This window comes from Halichoeres trimaculatus, unplaced genomic scaffold (assembly GCF_033239565.1).
Source record: "Halichoeres trimaculatus isolate MK-OKI-2021-1 unplaced genomic scaffold, fHalTri1.1 fHalTri1_scaffold_16, whole genome shotgun sequence".
Classification (NCBI taxonomy): domain Eukaryota; kingdom Metazoa; phylum Chordata; class Actinopteri; order Labriformes; family Labridae; genus Halichoeres; species Halichoeres trimaculatus.
In genome coordinates this window covers 19,807,648-19,829,667 of record NW_027437194.1, presented here as the reverse complement: position 1 = coordinate 19,829,667, position 22,020 = coordinate 19,807,648, and the positions used below count along the sequence as shown (strand labels likewise).

General features: G+C 37.4%; 1 protein-coding gene across 1 annotated transcript in view; it reads right to left on the bottom strand.

Moving 5' to 3' along the window:
* The window catches only part of astn2 (astrotactin 2), a 401,766-nt gene that overhangs the window by 315,385 nt on the left and 64,361 nt on the right, over positions 1 to 22,020 (bottom strand). Inside the window, exon 2 of the mRNA XM_074689759.1 lies at positions 5,004 to 5,191. Coding sequence (XP_074545860.1) covers positions 5,004 to 5,191 — 188 coding nt within the window. The remainder of the gene's footprint in view (positions 1 to 5,003; positions 5,192 to 22,020) is intronic.

Sequence of the window (22,020 nt, the reverse complement as noted above, 5' to 3'; positions counted from 1 at the left end):
CCCAATCATGTAATGAAATTCGATGCAATCTGATCCCCAAAAACAGCCATACTGGGTGCCGATACTGATCAGTGTATTGGATTGGGACATCCCTAATGCTGATTCAGCAGGCTAAAAGACATGGATGTTTTCATACTGGGTCCTGTCCAGCAATCACAGCAACAGCAGTGGAGCAGGTGAGCAAAACTTTTGGTTACTGATCACTAAAAAGAAACTTAAACCATGAGCGGTGGTGATGCTAGCAGCAGTGTTCAAAGTTGTGATTTTTGCCTTATTTCTAAAGGTGTGTGACATTTTCAAAAACTGTTTACACAATGATACCCAACAACTAATATAAGATGCCTAATACTGGAAACATCCAGTTCTACTTTTTTTTTTTTTTTTTTCATGCAGTGTAAGTTTGGTCTGAATTGTCTTAAAGGTAGAGCATGCAGCATAAAGCATGTAGCATGTAGCAACATTTAGCACAAGAGACTTGGTATAAATGGAGTATACTATTTATGCATGTCTTTAAATCATTGAAAAGTCACAGATTATGAAAAGATTTTTGGTTTAACAAACTTAGAAAGAGCCTTTTATGCCTACACACAAGAAAGTCTCTAAAAGCTGGAATTTGGATGGATGGAAGTTGGATGGATTAGAAGAAACTGGTCACTGTTTGGTAGAGGAAGTTATGTGAGGATTGATGTTTTTATGGTTGGCATATGGAGAAAACTTGTTGTGCAGCTGAGGAGCATCTTGTCCTCAAAGGCCAACCTAACTGCACAGGAGGGGCGAGTAACACCTGAATTACACCAGATATGTCTGCAGTGCGACTCTGTCCCACTGCGTCTTGACTGCATTCAACAACTCTGACAGACAACTGAAGTCATAGAATGAAAACTTCCAGTGCTTCCCACTCCATCAATAAGTCTCTCTTCATTCACTTTGGGCTGTAAAACCTCAAAACTGTTGACTCCTCTAGTCAAGCTTAATACGAAATGATTTTGACACAGTCCTTTTTTATTTTGGGTGTCTGGGTGTTTTGAGGTAGTTCCCGGTCATGACTTCCTGTCCTGCTTGATCTTCCCTCTGCTGAATTTATGCGCCACAGCTCTGCGTTCGTCAAATATAGAATGGCTGGGAATTACCTGCAACACGACGGACCAGCCACGTTCTGCAAAAGAATGGATCCTGTGTAAGTTGAAACATTGATTTGAATGAAACCTTTTTAATCTGTTTGCCGTAACAGAATGGAGACACACTGCAGATGCATCAGGTGTATTTTAGCCTATGGGGCAGTACCAATCTAGAATCTGATGGCTAGCTACTGCAAGATATTTTCATATTTTTAAATCGCTTAGACTATGTCACCCTCAATGTTGTTAAATCTTAGTGGGACGATGGTGTGAATGTGTTTTATTTGATCATTAGGGGTTAACCTTGCAAGTCTCTGCTGATAGACATTTTTAAAACTAGAGGGAGAGAGATGCCAGTTTGTCAAGACTGAGATTTCCACCTGAAGTGTCAATATAACACCAAAAGTGACAGAAACTGAATCTGAGCGATATTTATATGAAATGTTTAATTCATGTTTATGTCAGATTTTACTGCATAGTCACGGCACTGTTATGCACCATCCCTCAGATGAAGTGTCACCAGCAGTGTTCTGAGGGCGATGGAGGATGAGGTGGAGCTGTGAGCAGGAGAGGTGAGAGGATTCAAGAGAACGTGGAGGTGGAGAGAGCGAGGAGATGGTGCACGGAGGAGAACCCGGGAGAGACAGAAATAGTGAAGGTGGTGGGATGTGAAAGAAGAGGTGAGGTAGAAAAAGTCAACAACAGAGTAGGTGCAGGAAAAAAAAAAAACGAGACTTAACAGCTCAAAAGTTTGTAGTTCGAAAGTAGGTGAAGGTTAGGTGGAGAAAAGGAAGACTGGAGGAGAAGGAGGCGGAGGAGGGACTGATGTGTAGTTAACAGGAAGAGATGACACTTTGAAAGCATCAATGGTGATGAGATGATGATGCCGAATGCAGAAAATGAGGACCGTTAATTAAAACACAAAAGGGAGGTTAGAGTGTGGATATTAATAGTTCTGTATTGACAGGAGGGAGTATTTAGATTCTTTAGAACAAGAACGTGTAGGAGGTGAATTATCAGCTGCCTTGAAGTGTTACAAGTTCACATGCCAATAAGAAACTCAGCCTCGGCAGTTTTATAGCAACAGAACACTTTGCAGATGCCCTGAACACAGGAAAAATTTTCTTTCTTTCTTTATACTTATTTTTATTTTATTTTATTTTATTTCATTTAGTTTAGTTATATTTATTATATTTATTTATTTATTTATTTATTTATTTATCAATTTATTTTTTTATTTTTATTTTTTAAATTATTTTACCTACATGTACAGCACTTTGTTTATAGCTGTGGTTCTTTTTTTAAAAGTGCTTTATAAATAATGTTGGTATGGTGTGGTATGGTATGGTATGGTATGGTATGGTATGGTATGGTATGGTATGGTATGGTATGGTTTGGTATTGTATGGTATGGTATGGTATGGTATGGTATGGTATGGTATGGTATGGTATGGTATGGTATATCACCACATTTAGTTACTCTTTAATCATTCAATAAAATAAGTTAAAGGAGTCATATTTTTATTGTGATTTGAAAACAAGCATGAATGCATCAAATGCAACGCCAGGTCCAAAATAATTGTCTTGTTTTGGGTCTTCTATGTTGCCCATTTCAGCACACCATACAACTGACAGGCTGCCCCAGTGTCCTCCTGCTTCCCGCTGTTTCAATGGAAAATAACAATATAACACTGCTACTCCTTTATATGGAGCATTTTATTTGTACTTTGTGTTTGGAGTGTGCCAACCTACTACTGCGGGCATGCACAACCTGTTTGTAATAGTTGGTATCCATTGTCAACAGTCCCAAATCCAAAAACGGTTTTGAAATGCAAAATAATAGAATTACACAATTAAGATGTCAGCAATCAATACTTCTTATTGGACTTTAGAATGAATCATGATGTTTGATGTTCTTATGGCGATTTTCTCATCTAATCAATTCTGTGAGCCGTCACTGACTACAGTTTGTTGCCGTGCCAGTATACCAGCGTGCTTTGAATTCGCCCAATTTTGTACAACCACACTTAGCTTCATTACAGAACATGAGTGCACAACCAGACATACTACAGCAGTAACATTTGCTTTACAGCGTCCTACAGTAACTCTCCAAGGACATACAGTTTAAGAAGGTAAAAACAAACAACTACAGAACAGCCTGTTAGTTAAGCATTAGCAACCTCATAGTATAAATGCAAGCAGGGTGGAATAAATATCAAACTATGGAGTGAAAACAGTCCAACAGCCACACACTAATGCACTTATGCAAAAAAATCTTTTAGTGGGGCGTTAAATACTACTGCACTGCTAATTCTTGGCTTTAAAAGACAGGTAATTGTCCATAGAGAGAGCACCCAGGTGGTACACATGTTTATGCCATCTCTATCATCTACATTCTGTCCAAGTGTGGTTACCATTGGGAGAGCTAGCAACACCAGCCAATGTATATGCTCATTTTAACAGACGCAACTCAATCCCAATTTGCTTGAACAAAATTCAACTGTGCTTGTTTACATCTGTGTAGTGTAGTAGAGTATTTTAGCATTATTAATGCCATTAGCAGAGCTACAGCCCCAGCTAGAGGCTGGCAGTTGCACTGCAGTACAGACACAAGTTGACAAGCATGTCAGGCTTACAGTTCTAAAACATAGGAATGTGTTAAACCCACTAACAATTTTGAAACTAAGTCGCAATCATTCAGACACTTTAATGAAATCAATCTCCAGTTTTCTCACACAGATTATGAAACAACTAGCAGGTTTCTGCTCAACTCGCTGAAAGTCAGAAACCCTTAAAGCATTTAATTAACAAGGACTTTGATTGTACACCAAGAGCTGATTGACTAGTTAAGCTCTGAAACTTTAGCTCAGTCCTCACTGAGCTGGTTTGACATTTAAACATCTTCCACAGCAGACTTCTAGAAAGTCATCGCTCTGCATCAGGACTAAGCCAGATGCATCTTGTGAATTAGCCTTAATACCAGCTGAGAGGACAAACACGGTGGAAAAACACAACAATCAAGTCATTATGCAGGCTGGAGTGAAGCCCAGTATTATCTTAAGTGAGTTATCACATCAAGGTGCCTTAACACTCTTCCTGAAATAACATTAAGGGGAGCACAACAGCTCGTACAGAGAGGCCGTGAGAGTTAGCCTGTATCTATAGGGACCTGATGCCTTGTTGCACTTGTTATCTAAAATGGCAAACACTGTGATGCAAAATCAGCTCAGTTTTATTTTCTTTGCTGGCATTTTGCATTCTTTGCTCATGGCCATCTTCACATTCTGGCCTTCAGAAAATGGAGAGCTCAAAGGTTCAAAACTGAGTAAGCTATTGAAGCAAATTAACTCTGTTGCACTGCTCACTTTGAATAAACCTTGTGTCAGAGTATAAACTGCTCTTTAACAGAGGAGTCCACTGTACAAATGTCTTTGTAATAAACCAACATGTTGTTCTATTAGAGACCACTTTAACGAGTTCTGTTCCCCTCTTTAATAACTCTGAAAAAAAATGACAAGAAGAAAATGCCAAAGGGTACTGACAGGCACTTTATAATGGAAATAGTAAAAAGCTGGAGGAGCTGTTATGACTTACGGTAGCATGTTTATGGCTGGTTTGTGTGTGAGTAGTATAGTAGTTGGGCATCGATTTCCAACACTACTGCAGATTTGTGTGTGACATTTGCTGTGCCACTTTCTGCTGTAATGTTACCAAAGTTTGACAAGATTCCATGTGACAACCATCCAATAAGAAGATATTTTCCCCTTACAGACTGAAATGTGCACACTATCCAACTGCACATTTTTTGTGTGTCAAACCAAAGTGATGACACACAGTAAAAGGAAGGAAACAGAGGCCCTGCTATACTGCATCAAACAGGACTTACCATGACTGATATGTGCAGCAGATGCATGTGTTCGTGCAGAACATGGGCAGGCTCTCGGGCTGTGGGTTGAGTCGTCTGAGGCTGCACCTCCGACTCTGCCATAGACACGTGAAAGTACAGTGTCCCGTTTTCCAACCACTGTTGTTTCCAGTGAACCTGAGAAATATCCTCTCCTGTTCCTGACATTTCTGCAGAGAAGAGAAGAGCAAAAAAATGGGTACTTTTAATTTTATAGGGGAGAATTAGATAGTTGAATGGAACAAAGAGCGTGATAACAATTATTAACTATTGTTTTAGCAAAAACATTACAATTACAAAGAATAATGACAAAATTATAAATGAGAATGAAAATAATGAAACGAAAAATTAATATTCAGACAACAAACACCATCACTGATACCAGCATTGTCGGCCCAATGCAGCAGCTGGTTTAAACCCATGTATCAAGAATGTTTCACTCTAAAGATTCATTTAGACAAGATGCATGTAACTCACTGCCATGTTGTTTAGTAGAAAAGCACACATCTAAGTGCTAAAGTTAAAATTCAATGCTGTATTTTTCAGGGTTAAATAGTCAAAGGGGAGAATGTCCTGGAGTTTGAGACAGTAAAACAAAAGGGGCCTCACTTGACACCCTGTGGAACACCTCAGAAGTTATTCAAATCAGCTCTGGATGGATGGATGGATGGATGGATGGATGGATGGATGGATGGATGGATGGATGGATGGATGGATGGATGGATGGATGGATGGATGGATGGATGGATGGATGGATTGATGGATAGATAGATAGATAGATAGATTGATAGATTGATTGATTGTCCCAATTGGGAAGTTTGTTTTCACAGTCTGCCAAACAAGGACAAATACAAAAAAAAAAAGACATACAGTTAGGGAAACAGATACTACATGTATAATCATGTAAAAACTATAGAAAACCAAAGAGCACGCATTTTCCATTACAACCCATTGGTCAGTGGGTTGTCTTGTTCGGACAAGGCAGATGATACAAAGCTCTTGTTAAAGCGAGCCCTTCTCCATTTCAGTGTTCTGTACCTGCAGCCAGAGGGCAGAAGTTGAAAGTGGATGTTAAGGGGGTGCTCTATGTCCATGGCTATTGTTCTACCGAGCAATAGCTATGGTAAAGTTTGTTTTTAGGACCAAAGGGGAACATGTAGTGTTGGAAATAAAGTGTTGTCAGTGTTGTGTAGCTCCGAGGGGGTTCAAGACTTTGGGACTCACTGGTTAGGGATGCACCGATCAAACTTTTTCTAGTCCCAATACCTAGACTCTTGGTATCAGGCAGTATTGATACCAATACTAATACCAATACAATACTAGTGTTAAAATAACAACCTGCATACCCTGCTGTGGTGCAAAACTGTTAATGTTTTGGATAAAAGGAAAAAAAATGACAACAGATGGATTTACTGAAGTTGATATTTTTTTAAAACAGTGCTTCAGGACTCATGGAAATTCACATTCAGATGTAAACTTTTGTGCTCGGTTGAGTGGTAATGCAGCAAAAAAAAGGAAGTGTATCAGAGGCAACATTCCAGTACAAAACTGCATTACCCAAGTGTTTGTAATGACGTACTGTAAACAAAGTGACAATTTTTAAAGAAATTAATGCAAAAAAAAAAGAGTTTGACTGAATCAAAATTTCTACAGTTCTACAGTTTATGCTGCTGTCCAAAGCACCAAAGCATCCAGCATTGAGGGGCTGGATCTGGACGATACCGGTACTAGGATCAGGATCATGCATCCCTATCACTGGTTTGGATAACAGAAAGTCTATGTATTTATTTGCATGATAAGGCAGCATGTCAAAATGAGTCAACATGGTAGACATGTCAGCGTGTGATAAAAGGCTCAGAGTTAAACATGTTCCCTTACATGTGTTTCAAACCTCATTGTAGAAAAGTATTTTTATGATATAACAAAGGTTCAACTGTGACTGGAGTGACTTGGTATTCTGGTGCTGTCCACCATCTCATAAATCAACTTTGCTCTGCAGCCCCAAACTCCCGAAAAGCTGGACAGACTTCTTAGGCTGTCATAACTTGAAGCATTTGTGCAGTTGGCTTGGCAAGGATTACTGTCAAGCCAATGCACTGCTTAACTGCTTTGATGAAATCTTTTTAATAACAACTTCTGCACTGACGGTATTAGTGCTAGATTTGTCTAAATTCAAAATTAATAAGTGGCAAGCCTCACAAATGTTTCAGCCATCACAATCAATACAGCCCTTCAATTATAGGCAAAATGAGTCACAGATTGGAAAGACTTACTCCTGCTAATATCCATTTGTTTACTCTTCTCCTTTTCGCCAGCCAAAATACACAGACAGAAAAAAAAAAAAAAACTCAACTCACAAATGGGAAAACAATAGATTTATCAAGCTCGATTAAATTCATGTGTCTGGAGCAGTTGTAGAAATGCCGCCGTACCATTCAACGCCCTCTTCCTATCTGCATAAATCATTGTACATTTTCTTCCAATATAAAACCATTAGCTTCAGGCCAGTGCTGGCAGAAAGTATCAAACATCAAAGGAAAGCTGGAAACATTTAAAAGCGGAGGAAAAAGAAAAAGGGTGCTAAAGGAAAAAAAAATCAGGAGCAGGAAAGCCAGATCCCACTGCAATACATGGGGTAATGGAAAGAGGAGATGAAAAAGAGCTGAGGGATCACAGCTTTATCTCGATATGGATCATGGCACAAGAATCTAATGCTATCAAGTGGGAGTGGTTGTTCAGTAGACGAGTACTAAGAAGCCTCAGGGAGTCTCAGATTGCGAGGCATGATACAGTGTTTGTCATGAGGCTGGGTGACAAGGGCATAGACATGTGCTGACATCTCCTATCAGCGGCAGGTAGCAAATGACAAATGGCTTTTCGCAGCAGCTGGTTATTAACCCGCTGACTTTGGGTCAGAGGACGCGGACAGCAGGGAAGGGTTATGTGAGCGATGCTCGATGGTGCCATGGCCCCTCTGGTGCAGAGGGGGAACATGGGGAACAGACACCTTCTTAGAAATCGCAGAGCTCATTAAAAAGACCTAATATTATAACATATAAGCGAGCAGGTAGCATTCCAAAGTATAGGTCTCTTTTCTTATCAAACCACTGCTCCAAATTCTCTTAATACTTCAAATAAATACTCTTTTTTTAAAATGAGGGAGAAAAGTGCTGCTGTTCAGCATGGGTCTGTTTTGCAATGTATGCTATCGTGATTTGTTCACTTGACATGTTGCACCAGGTAGAAAGATGTGGTTGTTAGCAGCTACACTTGTATATAATCAGGGTGCATTTATGTGATGAGGCTTTTGTTAATATTGCACTATCTTTTGTGCGTTTTAGGTTGGTATACTGGTTGCTCTGGTGTATAGGACCTAGCTCACTTTTTGGATGACAAAGAAAAAGGTTTGAAGGTGCAACTTTTATTTTTTGTATGTACACGTAGATGTAGACTTCGGCATCTCTTGACACCCAAAAGGAGAATCCACAAAGAATGCATTCCAGATGGAAACAGCAACAAAGATTGTGCCTCATTTTCCCACACTCAAGGTCTATCTTGCATATTGACATTAAAACGCAAACACCTTCATTTAAGTTTTCAGATCTGTACAGTTTGCTCTTGCAGTGAACTTCATGGTGGATTGAACCTTTAAGTCTGTGAATTAGATGATGTGGTTTTGTCTCATTTATACAGGATGAGCAGGTTTAAAAGCCACATTACTTTTTTTTTTTTTTTTTTTTTTCTTAATCAGACCATGAACTTTTGCTGTATAGTGCAATTTATGTTGCATTTATGTGCTAATAGATACTGAAGTGCAAACACACTTTGAACTTCAAAAGTGTCAAAAGTTTGCAGTTCTGTGCAGTTTGCTCTTGTTTAGCATCTGATTTTGAAGATGAGCTGTTAGCATCTCTACTATTAGCAAATGATGTAATGCATTGGATAATGTTGTTTTGTTTCATGTACACCTGTTTCGCAGGGGCAAAAGTCCTGCCAACCTTCTGTGCATCAGACCCTGTGTTTATTAGCTTCAGTGCTTCGAGTTACAGTCTGTGGGAATTGAGAGCAATCACAGCAAACGCCAAGAAAGAGTTAGCCGTACTGCATTGTTTGCTTTTGTTTTGCATCTAAAAGTGGAGATGAGCTGTTAGCATCTCGACTGTCAGTGGATGATGTTTTGCAGTGCTCTTTATGGTGAATTCAACCCTTTGCTCTGTGAATAATTTGATGTGGTTTTGTCCCATTCACACAGGTCTAGCATGGGCAAAAGTTTATGCTAACGTTTTGAGGCACAGTCTGTGTTAATGGGTAAGAAGCATAAAATGCCAATTACAATTAGCAATTTTATGCAGCTTGCTCTTTTTTTAAGAGATGAGCAGAGGCAGAGGTCCAAAGAACCATTTGTAAGCAAGATCCTGAGTGTTTCGGCTTCAGTACATCGAGGTACAGCATGTGCTCAAGATACACCAAAGTTTTAATGGTTGTAATTGCTTTTGTAAGCACCATTTTATCCATGACATGTCAAAAAATAAACAATGCTAAGGTTGTTCATCAACAAGCTATTTAGCCCAATATGACCAAGTACAGCAGTGAGGAAATAACAACTAGGTCCAGTTTTCCTGGTGTCTTCAGATTTCTGTCAGGCCAAAAAGCAGATCCCTAATTAAAAATTAGATGACATCTGTGTTTTTTATTCATTTTATTTTGGCTGAAGGATTACATAACTAATCAATAGCCCATGACTTTTTCAGCAAAGAGACAGTGAACAACCCATTCCATATAACTCTAATATATCCCCTCTCCACTCTTTGGCAAAGTGAAGTGCTCTATACTTTTGCTGACTCCAGCTTATGATAAAATTTTGTGGGGTGTGAAATTCTTAAATGCCATAACTGCTTGCTATTCAACTCTTTATGTTTAATCCACAGGCCAAAGACACACAGCTTGACCTCTCGCCTTAACGGGAGATAAAGCTTTGTCTGCTGGGCTGACGGTGAGATGCAGTCTGCTACCTGTTACTACTTTTCACAGGGCTTATCCTGCTCCTGTCGAATTCACCTCAGTGGTTTGCTCACACACTTGTTTTGCATACTGAGAAGCTTTAAATAACTCCATTTATGCTCAACAGTGACACTTAGTTTGATCCAAATTAAAAGTGATGTAGGTGTGGGATAACTGCAAAGCAGGTCTTGTTGTAATAGAGGCAATCACATGGCGGATGGATGGACAGTAATAGAGTTCTGGGGCTGTTACCTACCTTTATACAATTGTTATGTAGATGAGGAAGCTCGGTAAGCATGCTATTTAAAGACAAAAGGATATTTGTGTGTGTGTGCTTTTGTGTGTTCATGTGTGTATGTCCTTGTCTTATGCGCTATGAAGCTTGTCATTGGGCACCTCTCCAGAAATTACTGGAATATAGGTGTGTGGCCTCAAGGTCTACTTGTAATTCATTAGGAGGAACATTATTAATGTGTATATGTGCATGAAAGTGGATGTGCACCTCTTCTGTGTGCATGTGTGTGGTTACAGCCCCCAGCAAGGGTGTCAGCAGTGTAGTGTCTCTGTAACTGAGTCCAAGGACAACCCAAAGGAAGGAAGCCATTGTGAAGATTTCAAACACCAAGGGGAAAAAATATCTCCATTAAAGGCAGGATCACAAAGAAATGGAGAGCACGCTCAGATCTTTACGGGGCAGATCAGCTTGTTTGAAGAGTGTGTGTTTTTCTTTTGGGTTATCATAGCCGAGGCCGTAAAGCTCCAGGAGGAGACAGACAAAAGGACATAATGGTTGTCACATTATTCAAAGAGTAGGAGAAACCTTGGAGGACGGCTTTGTGGAGTCATACATTTAGCTGGCTCTATAAAGTGAGTGCCTTACGAAAGGTAGTGCTATCTACGCCATTTTTAAGCATTCAAACTGCATGCATTTACCTGTAAAGATTGCACCTTTAAAGTAATTGGCCATTTAGTGGAGTACGTCAAATAGCTGGACCAATGAACCATTAAAACCTCTTCACATATGTGCTCAAACTATAGATCCTGTGTTTAAAGTAGATGTAGCCTTGGATGTCAAAGCCCATTTTCATACGACTACCAGCTTTCATCTTATAATGTATTAACCCATTGGCTGCCAGCCATTTTCAGAGCATCTCGAACAATCTTTAAAGACCCAAATAATATGGTCTCTCTATGTAAACATTCAAACTACCGAAGAAGAGTGGACTCTCTTCTTTTATGTCTTTCTACTTGTTTTTGTTTGAAAAAAAACCTGAGAAAATGTACTTTTATAGATCGCGCTTATCAAGTTACTTGTATTAAGACATTATTCTTGATTCAGGCAAATTTTCTAGTAGATTTTTCTTGCTCCATTGGCAGATTTTTTTTACTTGTTACAAGCAATTCTGACCTCATTTTTGTCTTTGTCTAAAAGTCTAAAAAAATAAGACTAAAGAGGCATCTTCTGAAAATCTACTGAAAATAAGACAAAAACACTTGCTAAGATTTCTTTTTTTTTTTTTTGCAGTGTGATCACCTTTTCTCATGATCGCCCTGCTCTTTCTCTCTGAACTACCACGACACATCCTCAGCTCAAGCGTGAGCTGCTTGAACTTTTCTGACTTGCGTCTCACTATGTCTCGGTCATCTCGCATCTTCTCCTCATATCCCTGCTGATCTCTCATCCAAAGAGCGCACCGCTCTTACCCACAGTAATTCAGGACCATGATGTTAACTGACAAGATCCAATATTCTGCATCCCTACCTGTAATGATGTGTGACGCTACCTAATGACTTTGTTTTGTATTTCTTGTTTGGACTGAAAAACATAGCTAACAAATAGAGCATTTAGACGTTAGTTACATGTTTTGTGAATATGTGAAGAAGAGAAGTTCACTGTTCTCTCTTTTTTTTTTTTTTTTACAAAATCAAATATTGAAAGTGATTATTCATTACGTTATTTAAAAAAAAAAAAAAAAAAGGTCCTTATTTCTCCAGTATTACATAACTGACGGTCTTTGTTGTGAATATGTCAATAGTTGTTTGTGGTCATACCCTTTTTTAAGTAAAATTATTTCCAAATATGATACATTCAGTTGACTTAGTTTTTATGGGTTTTGGAAAAAGCTGAAGAAAATAAACCTGGCCTTTATTTTAAGAGGGTGTTGATATTGAACAACTCAGTTCTCATTTTACCAAAACCCAGCCCTGATTCCCCAAGGACATCATCAGAAGCAAGTTATATGAAATGAAGGAATTAATTAACACGTATGCTGGTGGCCACTGGAAGCAAAAATTTGTTTTAAAGCTGAATAATGCATAGACTTTAAATAGTTCTTCGTGGTCGGAGGTGAAAGCTTTTTCAAAGAAGTGGCTGAATTAGAGATTGGTAGTTTCTAAGATAGTCCAGCAAACAACTTCCTCCACATTCAGCTTTGTAGAAATCAAACTGAAGCAGAAAGGCTAAATAAAAAAAAAGAACCTTTATTCAGTTATCCTGTTTCATAAAGTTTGCATAACAGTTGGATTAGAGATAGTGAAAGCTTGGCCCAAATCCTTGATTAAGCCTCTTTAATTCTTTGCTAAGTCCTATCTGGAGGTGCTTAAGATATATGTGAAATCTATTGAACACTCAATGTCAGTGGAACGCTTAGCAGGCGATCATGTAAGCGCTCACTCTGCGCCGTCCTGTTTTTTTCTTCATCTTCTTCCTTTTTTCTCTACCCTGGGTTAAGGTTTTTCATCTTTTTTTCATCATTTGCAAGGTCTGGGTGCAGCGAGCGAGGATATCAAACTGCAGTTTTCACATTCTGTAAATTCTGCCTGTAGCAACAGTGATTTCCACTTAGCCCAGTCTCTCAGAGTTGGATATCTGATGAGATGAGGTTGCCCACAACCGCTGAGTTTCAGTACAAAGGTCTGGGAGACACCACTCAGCGGAGGCAGCCTAACTGTGAACACTTGCATTTGAAATTCAAGCTGATTGCCATGAAAAAAGATTGCCTACTGCAAAAACAATTTTACTCACATGTTCCTAAATGTGTAATTCATTTTTTTTTCATTTGTTTATGACATTTCATCAGCTACAAGAGAACATGAGACAGCACTGTGCATCTGCTGGTGGATTTTGTGGATTAAACACAACTAAAAGCTTTGTTCTCTGAGCAGCCACCTTTCTGAAAGCTGGATCACAATTAGTGGTGTTAGCAGCAGAAAAAGAGACTCCTGATAAGCATTAATCATGGAACCTTGTCCACTGTTACAGTTTCCACTGAATCAGTGATGGCCATTAAAATGTGTCGCCCACTGAAAGGTCTTTGTCTGGTAACTTTTATAAAACTATCCATTATCTTCCCCATTTAATCTCAGCCTTGTGAGAAGTTTTGATTCATCTTTACATGTTGTAATTATATCTGCAAGTAGTTGTTCTGTGGAAAAGAAAGAAATCGAAACATTCCCACAGGAGTTGGTTGAGACCAAACATGAGCTGCAAGTGTGAAGGATAGTTTATGGTTAGGAGGTAGCTATGGAAAATGAAAGCTAGCCTCTCAAAATTGCATGCTAGCTAAAACTGATACTTTATCAACACTGTTTACCAATATGATACTAAAGAATGTTAATGGTTTTACCTCTTTTGGCCTATAGCTTGCTCATGTTGGTTTATAACTGTAGTCAAAAGGTTGTCAGAAAGTTTTGACCAATCAGAATCATGCATCTTATACAGCCATGAAAAAGACAGGTGATGGGTGTGGAAAATTGTAAAACAATGCGGATGCTTCTCTACAGCTACTTGATCTATAAACATTCAAAAGTTTGCGATCAATTTTTTCACACTCAATCATTATAAGAAGAGATGACACAGGTCTGCTGCAAAAGTGAAACCAAAATACTGCTTCAGTTGGTGCCCAGAATTAAGGTTGGTGATTTGGGAGTCAAGGCACAAGCATGCTTATGAGTTGGGTATTGATTTTAGTGTGATTCCTTAAAAGCTAAAAACTCCTAACTATAGCTTAAACCAAAGAAAAGTTATACTATAGATTTGTTGATTGATTCTTTAGCAACATTACTTCTTAGCAAAAAAAAAAAAAAAAATTAAAAAAAAAAAAAAAAGTTTAAATTAAAATCAGCAACTGAATGGAGACTGTATTTTCCTGACATCAATACAACTACACTTAGACAACAAAGACTTCAACAGTACAAATATATATCTATCTATATATATATCTATATCTATATCTATATCTATATCTATATATATATATATATATATATATATATATATATATATTTTTTTTTTTTTTTAATTTATTTATTTATTTTTTCAAAAAGCAGCTCGCAGTTGCGTTCCTTTTTGTTGCTGCCCCTAGTGTGGTAACTCATGAGAATCATTTTAAATAAGTGAGGTTCCTTCTCAACAGGATACAGACTGCCAAAGATGCCAAAATTTCCTCAGGTGAAAGAACTGGAAGACACTGATATCTCAAGAAAGAATTGAAACTAAACAACTATATATATATATATATATATATATATATATATATATATATATATATATATATATATATATATATATATATATATATATATATATAGATATAGATATATATATATTTGTGCATATCTCGATCCGATATAAATATATAAATAGTAATATTTTTCTACTTTTCTATATTTCTTATATTTCTTTATATTTCTTAAAATTTCTAATTTTATATCCTCTTATTGTATTCTTTTTTTTATTGTTATTGCATTACTGCACTTTGTTTTTGACGTGTGCTGCTGTGACAAAAAAAAAATTCCCACAAGGGGGATCAATAAGAATGTTCTATTCTATTCTTTTCTTTCTATTCTTTCCTTTTCTATATAAATGGAAAGATAGATAGCTAGATAGATAGATAGATAGATAGATAGATAGATAGATAGATAGATAGATAGATAGATAGATAGATAGATTAGAAATTATAGATTTAGAGATTCACAAATGTGTTTGTCATGGTTTGCCTTTAAAATTCTCTGATCTCAAAGATTCAAAATCCAATAAGCAGAAACCGCCATCCCGAAAATGTATGTCCAAGACACACGCTTTAAGTGTTACACTTCGATTTTTCTAAAAGGATATATATTCAACATAATTGCCACAAATTATAGTCCAGGCAGGCTGTGTCAAAATCATAATTACTGTCAAGGACTATAACCATTGCCCCCAACAGTCCTACAGACAGCTGACAAAATCTTGTTTGATAAAACACCAACTGGGCGCCCACATACATATGCATGCACATACATTTAGTCCCCTGCCCGCCCACACTCCAACACATGTTCCCACAACGCTGGCATTCATCAGTTTAAAGGTGATCATAGCAGTGCAAAGTCAGTGATTGTTCAAGCATGACAGCTCCATGACAGTTTGTCAGCTCGGCAACAAGCCCGTGTCATCAACATTTACAATGATGTAAGCTGGCACCCTACAGGCACTTTGCTGCCTATCACTGCATTCAGGGAAGAGCACATCCCTATACTCTGGCTTCCTATAGCACAGATGCCCTGTGATACCACAATAAGTAGATGCATATTCAATAATTCATAGGAGAGTATAAGGATCTTTTACTAAGCTTCAGCTGCACCTGGGCCAAAAATGTAAGCAAGGACAGAAAAGAGGGAGAGACATACTTAGGGGAAAAAGGTAGAAACAGGAAGAGGATTTATCGCTCTGACACCCATCAAAAGTGTGCGAGGATATTTGCATACCTCCTAGACATTCAAATTCCACCTGTCAGTTGTGACAATGGCACATTTCCCACGTTTTCACTTTTCAACTTCAAACTACTGTTGGCTGTGGACAGGGTGTCTTCATGTACAGCTAAACAAACACTGAATAAAATGAGAAAAGAAACATGCTTGATTAACTACTTAATGATCCAAGTGTCATAGCCTCACGCTCTCCAAATGCTAATTGTGTCATTGCCAGTTACACTGGTCTGATGGCAGCAGTGCAATGTTAAGGAAAATTCAAGATGAGCTACAAGAAGCAGGCAACGCTCTCCTTTCAGTCTGATACCTTTGCATTGAAATGCCACTCTGCAGTCTTATTATGAACTCTAATGAAACAGCTGGCATTCACATAAAGACTGATGGAAATTATCAATTAAAAATGCATCAGGACTTCTTGGCTTGGCGGTGGGAGAGTGTGTCTGCTGAAAAACCAAGAACACAATTATTGGGTGTTTATTGTTTTTCTTCTCTAATCAATGGTCCAGAACAAGGTTCATTTTAGCAAAGAAGTCTAAATGAATTGGCATCACCTCACTGTGGCTTTGCTTGAGGTCTGTTAGGTAGTGGTTTTCCTCGTGGACCATTACCTGGGCTTTGGTATATCTATTACTGACACTGACGCAAATTCAGAATTTAAAATTATCTCTTTCTTTATATGCCGATGATGCTGAGAATTATATTTTGAAAGCTTGAAGATTTTTTGAACTTTGTATCCTAAGATGGAATGAAGAAAATCTTTAAAATGAGTGAATCTTGAATACTAGCAGGAACGGCAATATAACTGTAAACCTCAGCAGTGGATTTGTAAGGAATTAGACCTGAACATTGCCCATTATTATGAGCTACCTCTGAACTGTGTTTATTTTTCTTTTTTTACTATTTTGAAGCCGTTGTTAAAGCTTCTAAGGCAAAAAAAAAGTTTAACTGAAAAATATTTAAAAGAATCAAATATGTTTGTGTAACTTTTCTTATTGCTGCTCCTAGTGGCAACAAATGAGAACTAAATGCAAAGACAACAGAGTTGAGGAAAAAAGATCAGTAAAAAGCCTCAGTAAAGACTATTCAGATACATTTCAGGGAAAAATGTGGAAATGATGTTGTCTGAAGTACAATTTGACACTGCTCAATTTATTATGGACAAGTAAAAATGGATCAAACTATATATATACATATATATATATATATATATATATATATATATATATATATATATATATATATGAGGGATGACCGATATTGGATTTTTGCTGATATCCGATATGCCGATATATCAAAACCCCTTTTGGCCGATACCGATAATCACAAGTTTGTTTGTTTGTTTTTTTTTTCACTGTAAAGAAGGATAAGTCTATCCTGTACTGAAATTTATGATACTCTAATTGTGACGGTTTTATTTGTATAAGAAACACACATAAAACAAGACAAAAAACATTTGATTTTACCATAAATATGAAATGTATTATTTTTTCAAACTCAAGACATTCAGTATTGAAATACAGAAAAATAATTCCTTTAGATCATATGAACTTTAAATGTACAATGCATTTTTAAATATAACCAAGTTGCATTTTATTATTTAAGAGCTACTGTAACAACCTGGTGACAGACACAGAGCTCTGCAGTGCAAATAAATGAAGTGCTACATTTTATTTAAGGAACTTATTTTTCAGATGGAAAATAATAATAATCCTAACTGAATAGCACCTTCTCGGCTGCACATATCGGCAGAAATTTTCATTTCTGCCGATACCGATAAACGTGTTTTTAAGCTTTTATCAGCCGATACTGATATTGTGCTGATAATATCGTGCATCCCTAATATATATATATATATATATATATATATATATATATATATATATACATACATATATATATATATATATATATATATATATATATATATATATATATATATATATATATATATATATATATATATATAGTGAGTAAAACCTGCTTGGGTCGTCTCTACAACTTGATACTATTTTTGTATTTGGGGTTTATAACCTTAGTGCTTTAACAACACAAAAGTTACAAAATAAAATATTTTTTACCCATTGTCTGTTGGTTAAAATTCAAATACACTGCATATATCCTGCATTTAAAAAATGAAAGTTAAAGAGTTAGAGAGATTGTTGTTGGGGGGTTCTTCTTTTTTCTGGACATATTGTCTGCTAGCACTCTGTTCAATATTGTGTCTAACTTTTTCTCTGCTTAAAAAAAACCAAAAAACAAAAAGATTTAACTTGCAAAACTTACAGCCGTAGTTGTTTGCACCTCTGTTTTCATAGAGGTTCCTCCTAAAAAGGTAGTCAGATAGACTGTTCAATATTTATGTTTTATATTCAACCAGGATCAGACTGGTGGATCTAAATTCAACTGGTAAATTCTGTTAAGTGCTTTTCTCAAAATGAATGTAATGTAGTTTTGAAGCTGCTCTTTCTGTGTGATTTATTAATAGGGACTGATATGTTGTGCTTTTGGAGAGTTCAACATTCAGCACTCGCACTCAATATTGCCATCATCCTGTTGGGTTTTGAGTACTGACAGTTTGAATGAACAGTCGCATCCCCAAAATTAAAACAAACAAGCAAAGAAAAGACAGGAAAATTTTGTCAGTATGTTCCTTCTTTACTCAGACTTCAAAGTCCTCTCCACTGCTGTCACAAGACTTCCCAGCTCATTCAGCTTTTTGGGATCCAATTCTGTTGACTCGACACCTGCTCCTTTAGATGACCTGTTTTTCACCTCACTTTACAATATGCTCCCCACTGCAGCAGTCACTCTGTGTACGCCAACACTGGATATCTCAATCCCCAAGATGGAACATATAAGTAGCACTTATGCTACTGCTGATGATGAAACCAGGCACTGAATAAGAGACAAATTGAATATGCTTAACAAGATAAACTGTACAGTCGTGTTAGAATAAGTGTTCCAACTTCAGGGACTTGATATCTCCATCTGTGTCTGAATTAGTCATTGACAGAGTGTCCTGCAGGTATTTTTGGCGAGGTAAAGCAGCTGTTTAAATTTGTATCAGCAAAGAAAGATGAATTTTAAAGGTTCTGAGACAAACTGTGTCATGTAAGATCTAAGCAGATTCTTCTGAAGGATCTCCTGCTAACTAAAAGCCCAGCCTGTGTCACTCAGGCCTTATCGCCACGTCCACACCCACGCTGGCGCTCCTACAGCGCTTCATCACAGCGGCAGCTGTTGGACTGTGCACTGACCACCTCCTGCAGAAATCCAATCATTTTTTTCCCAAAGACACAGCCGGTGAGCCTCACAGCATGGAGGAGAAGGTGACTTATGACTTCAGAACACACCAAGGCGTGGCACTAAGAGTATTAGACAGTCATGGAGACAGTCGTAAAGAAAGCCGGTCTTTCATCCTGTTTTTCTACCCATAAACATTCTAGAAGTTAAAGGGAAAGTTATGGCTAAATAATGAATTATACTTTAACAGGAAAAAAGCGACATCATCCTTCATACAATGTTTTCAGCATCACAGAAGAAGTGTTCCAGAAAGGATTTGCACCAAATGAGACTAACGGGCCTTTGGGATGTGTAACAATGGCATGACGGAGTAAATAGAATAAATACATAGCTGCACGCCACTGGTCCCACTGAGCCACAGTGGGACCTGGATTACCTCTCATTAGCAGTGAATACATTGTGTGACATTGTTCACGTGTTTATGTTTATGAGCATCCTCGTCCACACTCAAGCAGAAGTGTGGGTCTCTGGCTCTTCTTGCTGAAGGTCAACTCAATTTTCAAATTATTTCACACACAAAAAAAATATCTCCTCGCAGATTTGATTGTGCAATTATGTCAAATTATAATTTTAGCTTTTGGAAAATAGCTTCATTAAACCACTCAAAAGGCAGTTTAAGGATAATTTATGTGTGGATCTTTAAACGCTTTGTCCCTCACGCTCTTAAGGATTAGAGAGGCAGAATGCCAGAATAGAAAAAAAGGAAAAATGGGAGCCCTCCTACTCCTAATGTATTTAAAGTGACACATTAACAGGATAAACAGGCCCCTTATCTGCTGAGTGCATAGGCTTCTTCTAAAACACTACAATCCCATTAACGAGACCTTTCCTGATTTCACATCTCTCTCCGACTATAATGTAAGGCTTTTTTCACCAGTGGGGGTAGTCTGATAGTGCCAAAGTGGGAGGGTTGGGTCTCATAGTACACACATTAAGATTTAGTAATCCTTGATTTGGGCCTGTTCAATGGAGACAAGGTCATATACAAATAAGGGATACATTCACACAGCTAAATAAAGCTGTATAAGCTACATTAAACCCTTTGAGATATAGATAAATTGAAGAACCATACTTATGACTCATAGATGCCTTCTTTAGGCAATAAAAACATCTCAATTTCTGTAATTCTGCAAAGTGTTTAGAAATATAAAGTAAGTTGGTCCAATCTAATTTGATTTGATTTGAAGTATGTTGAGGTTTTTCAATTTTTATCTTTATTCTGCTAACGTAAACAATGCCAACAAAAAGTTAAGCTGCAAAAGGCGATAAACAGACCCTCACCTCAGTGCACACATCACAGCATGTTGCGGCAGCAGAAAACAGTCAAAACTGAGCACAATATGTTTAACACTGCTAAAGATTCTGACCTTGTCAAACTGGATTGCAAAGTGTTGCTAAGCGACTAGCATTAACGTCTACATGCCTGTGTTGGTGACATTTTTCCCTGGTTGACTGGTTTCATGTCAGTCTCACCAGACTCAGCCTGCGTAACACTATCTCCACCCTCAGGATCAAAATACTGCCAAACTACACCAACTAGAATACAAGAAGTCATCTGTGCAAGTTTACATCCTGGTAGTAGACCATTGTTGAACTATGGCTGTTAGTATTAACAAGGACTGAGTCAAAATTTTCAATTATCTGATTATTTGAGCTCATGTTACAATTTCCCTACCTTTGAATTATAATCTACTCTTTGATATAATAAACAATACAAAAGCCAAGTGCAAACTTTGCAAGGATCACTAACTATAAGGGCTTGGACAATATGCTATCCTTGTGATTTGATTCTATTATGATTTCTTGGCATGTGGGTTTGATTTAAATTGCAATTCTCCAATAGTTGCTATTTTTGCAATTTTTAGTTTGCTTTATTAACACCAGACCATGTGAAAAAGTTGAACCATAGTTTCCCTTAAAATGCACATCCCGTGGGTCAGAGAGAAACATCTCACCATCTGCTGGAGAAAAGTGGAAACTTTTTTTTTCCAATTCATTATATAAACAAAGACTGAAATAAAAGCTTCAAAGTTAAAAAAAAAAAAAAAAACTTTTTCAAAGAATCCCATTTTTGACATTGTCAAACAAAAAAATTCCAATGACACAGAAATTAAAGAAAGTCAAATAAATGGTAGGTTTCACAAATTATTCAAACAAAAGATGATTGCAAAGTACAGACATGGGGTGTGATGTCATAATGTGTCCGAGACTTTGGATACGATGAACGTATGATGAATGAGTATTTATTTATGTTTGACTTATTGTTCTATATGAATTTAAAGGAAGCTCAGTAAAAGATGAGCTTGAAAAGGGTAGGTGAATTAAGCAAAGGCTTCAGCCTACACCTTTTCGGCCATGTTTTGCTATTTGTTTTGTTGATTCCCTATTTGTTGTTGTTGTTGTTTTTGTTGTTGCTTTAACTATATATATATGTTTCATTTTCACTTCATTGTGTATATGCTTTTTTAATGTTAAAGTGATTGACGATGCACAAATCCCATTACAAACTAACAGGAAATAATGAATCAGTACCATCTGAGTTAACCAAAGATAGACTGTTTGGATGGTTCTGCCAGTACACCTTTAAAAAGCATGACCCTCTTGTCATTTAATGGTTGTTCAAAGGCCTTGTTTAGGCCAGTTGTAAAGTCCTTGTAAAAAAAAGTGGCCTTGCAACAATTTATAGTTATAGCCGTGTAATAAAAGAACGTGAACACAAGAGTCAGGGACATGTGCATTAGAAAAATCCAACTAGGACTGAAGCACTCAGGAGAAAATTCAACTTGCATGGACACTTAATAGGTCATATACCAGGTCAATAGCTGTCAGCACATGGGGAGTTTCTGCTTTAACTTTCTGGCTCCATTCTGTTGAATCTCTGTTCTCTTTTTCTAAACTTCAGCCTCTGCTCACTAGCCTCGACTCCAAAAACTAGACTCAATCATCA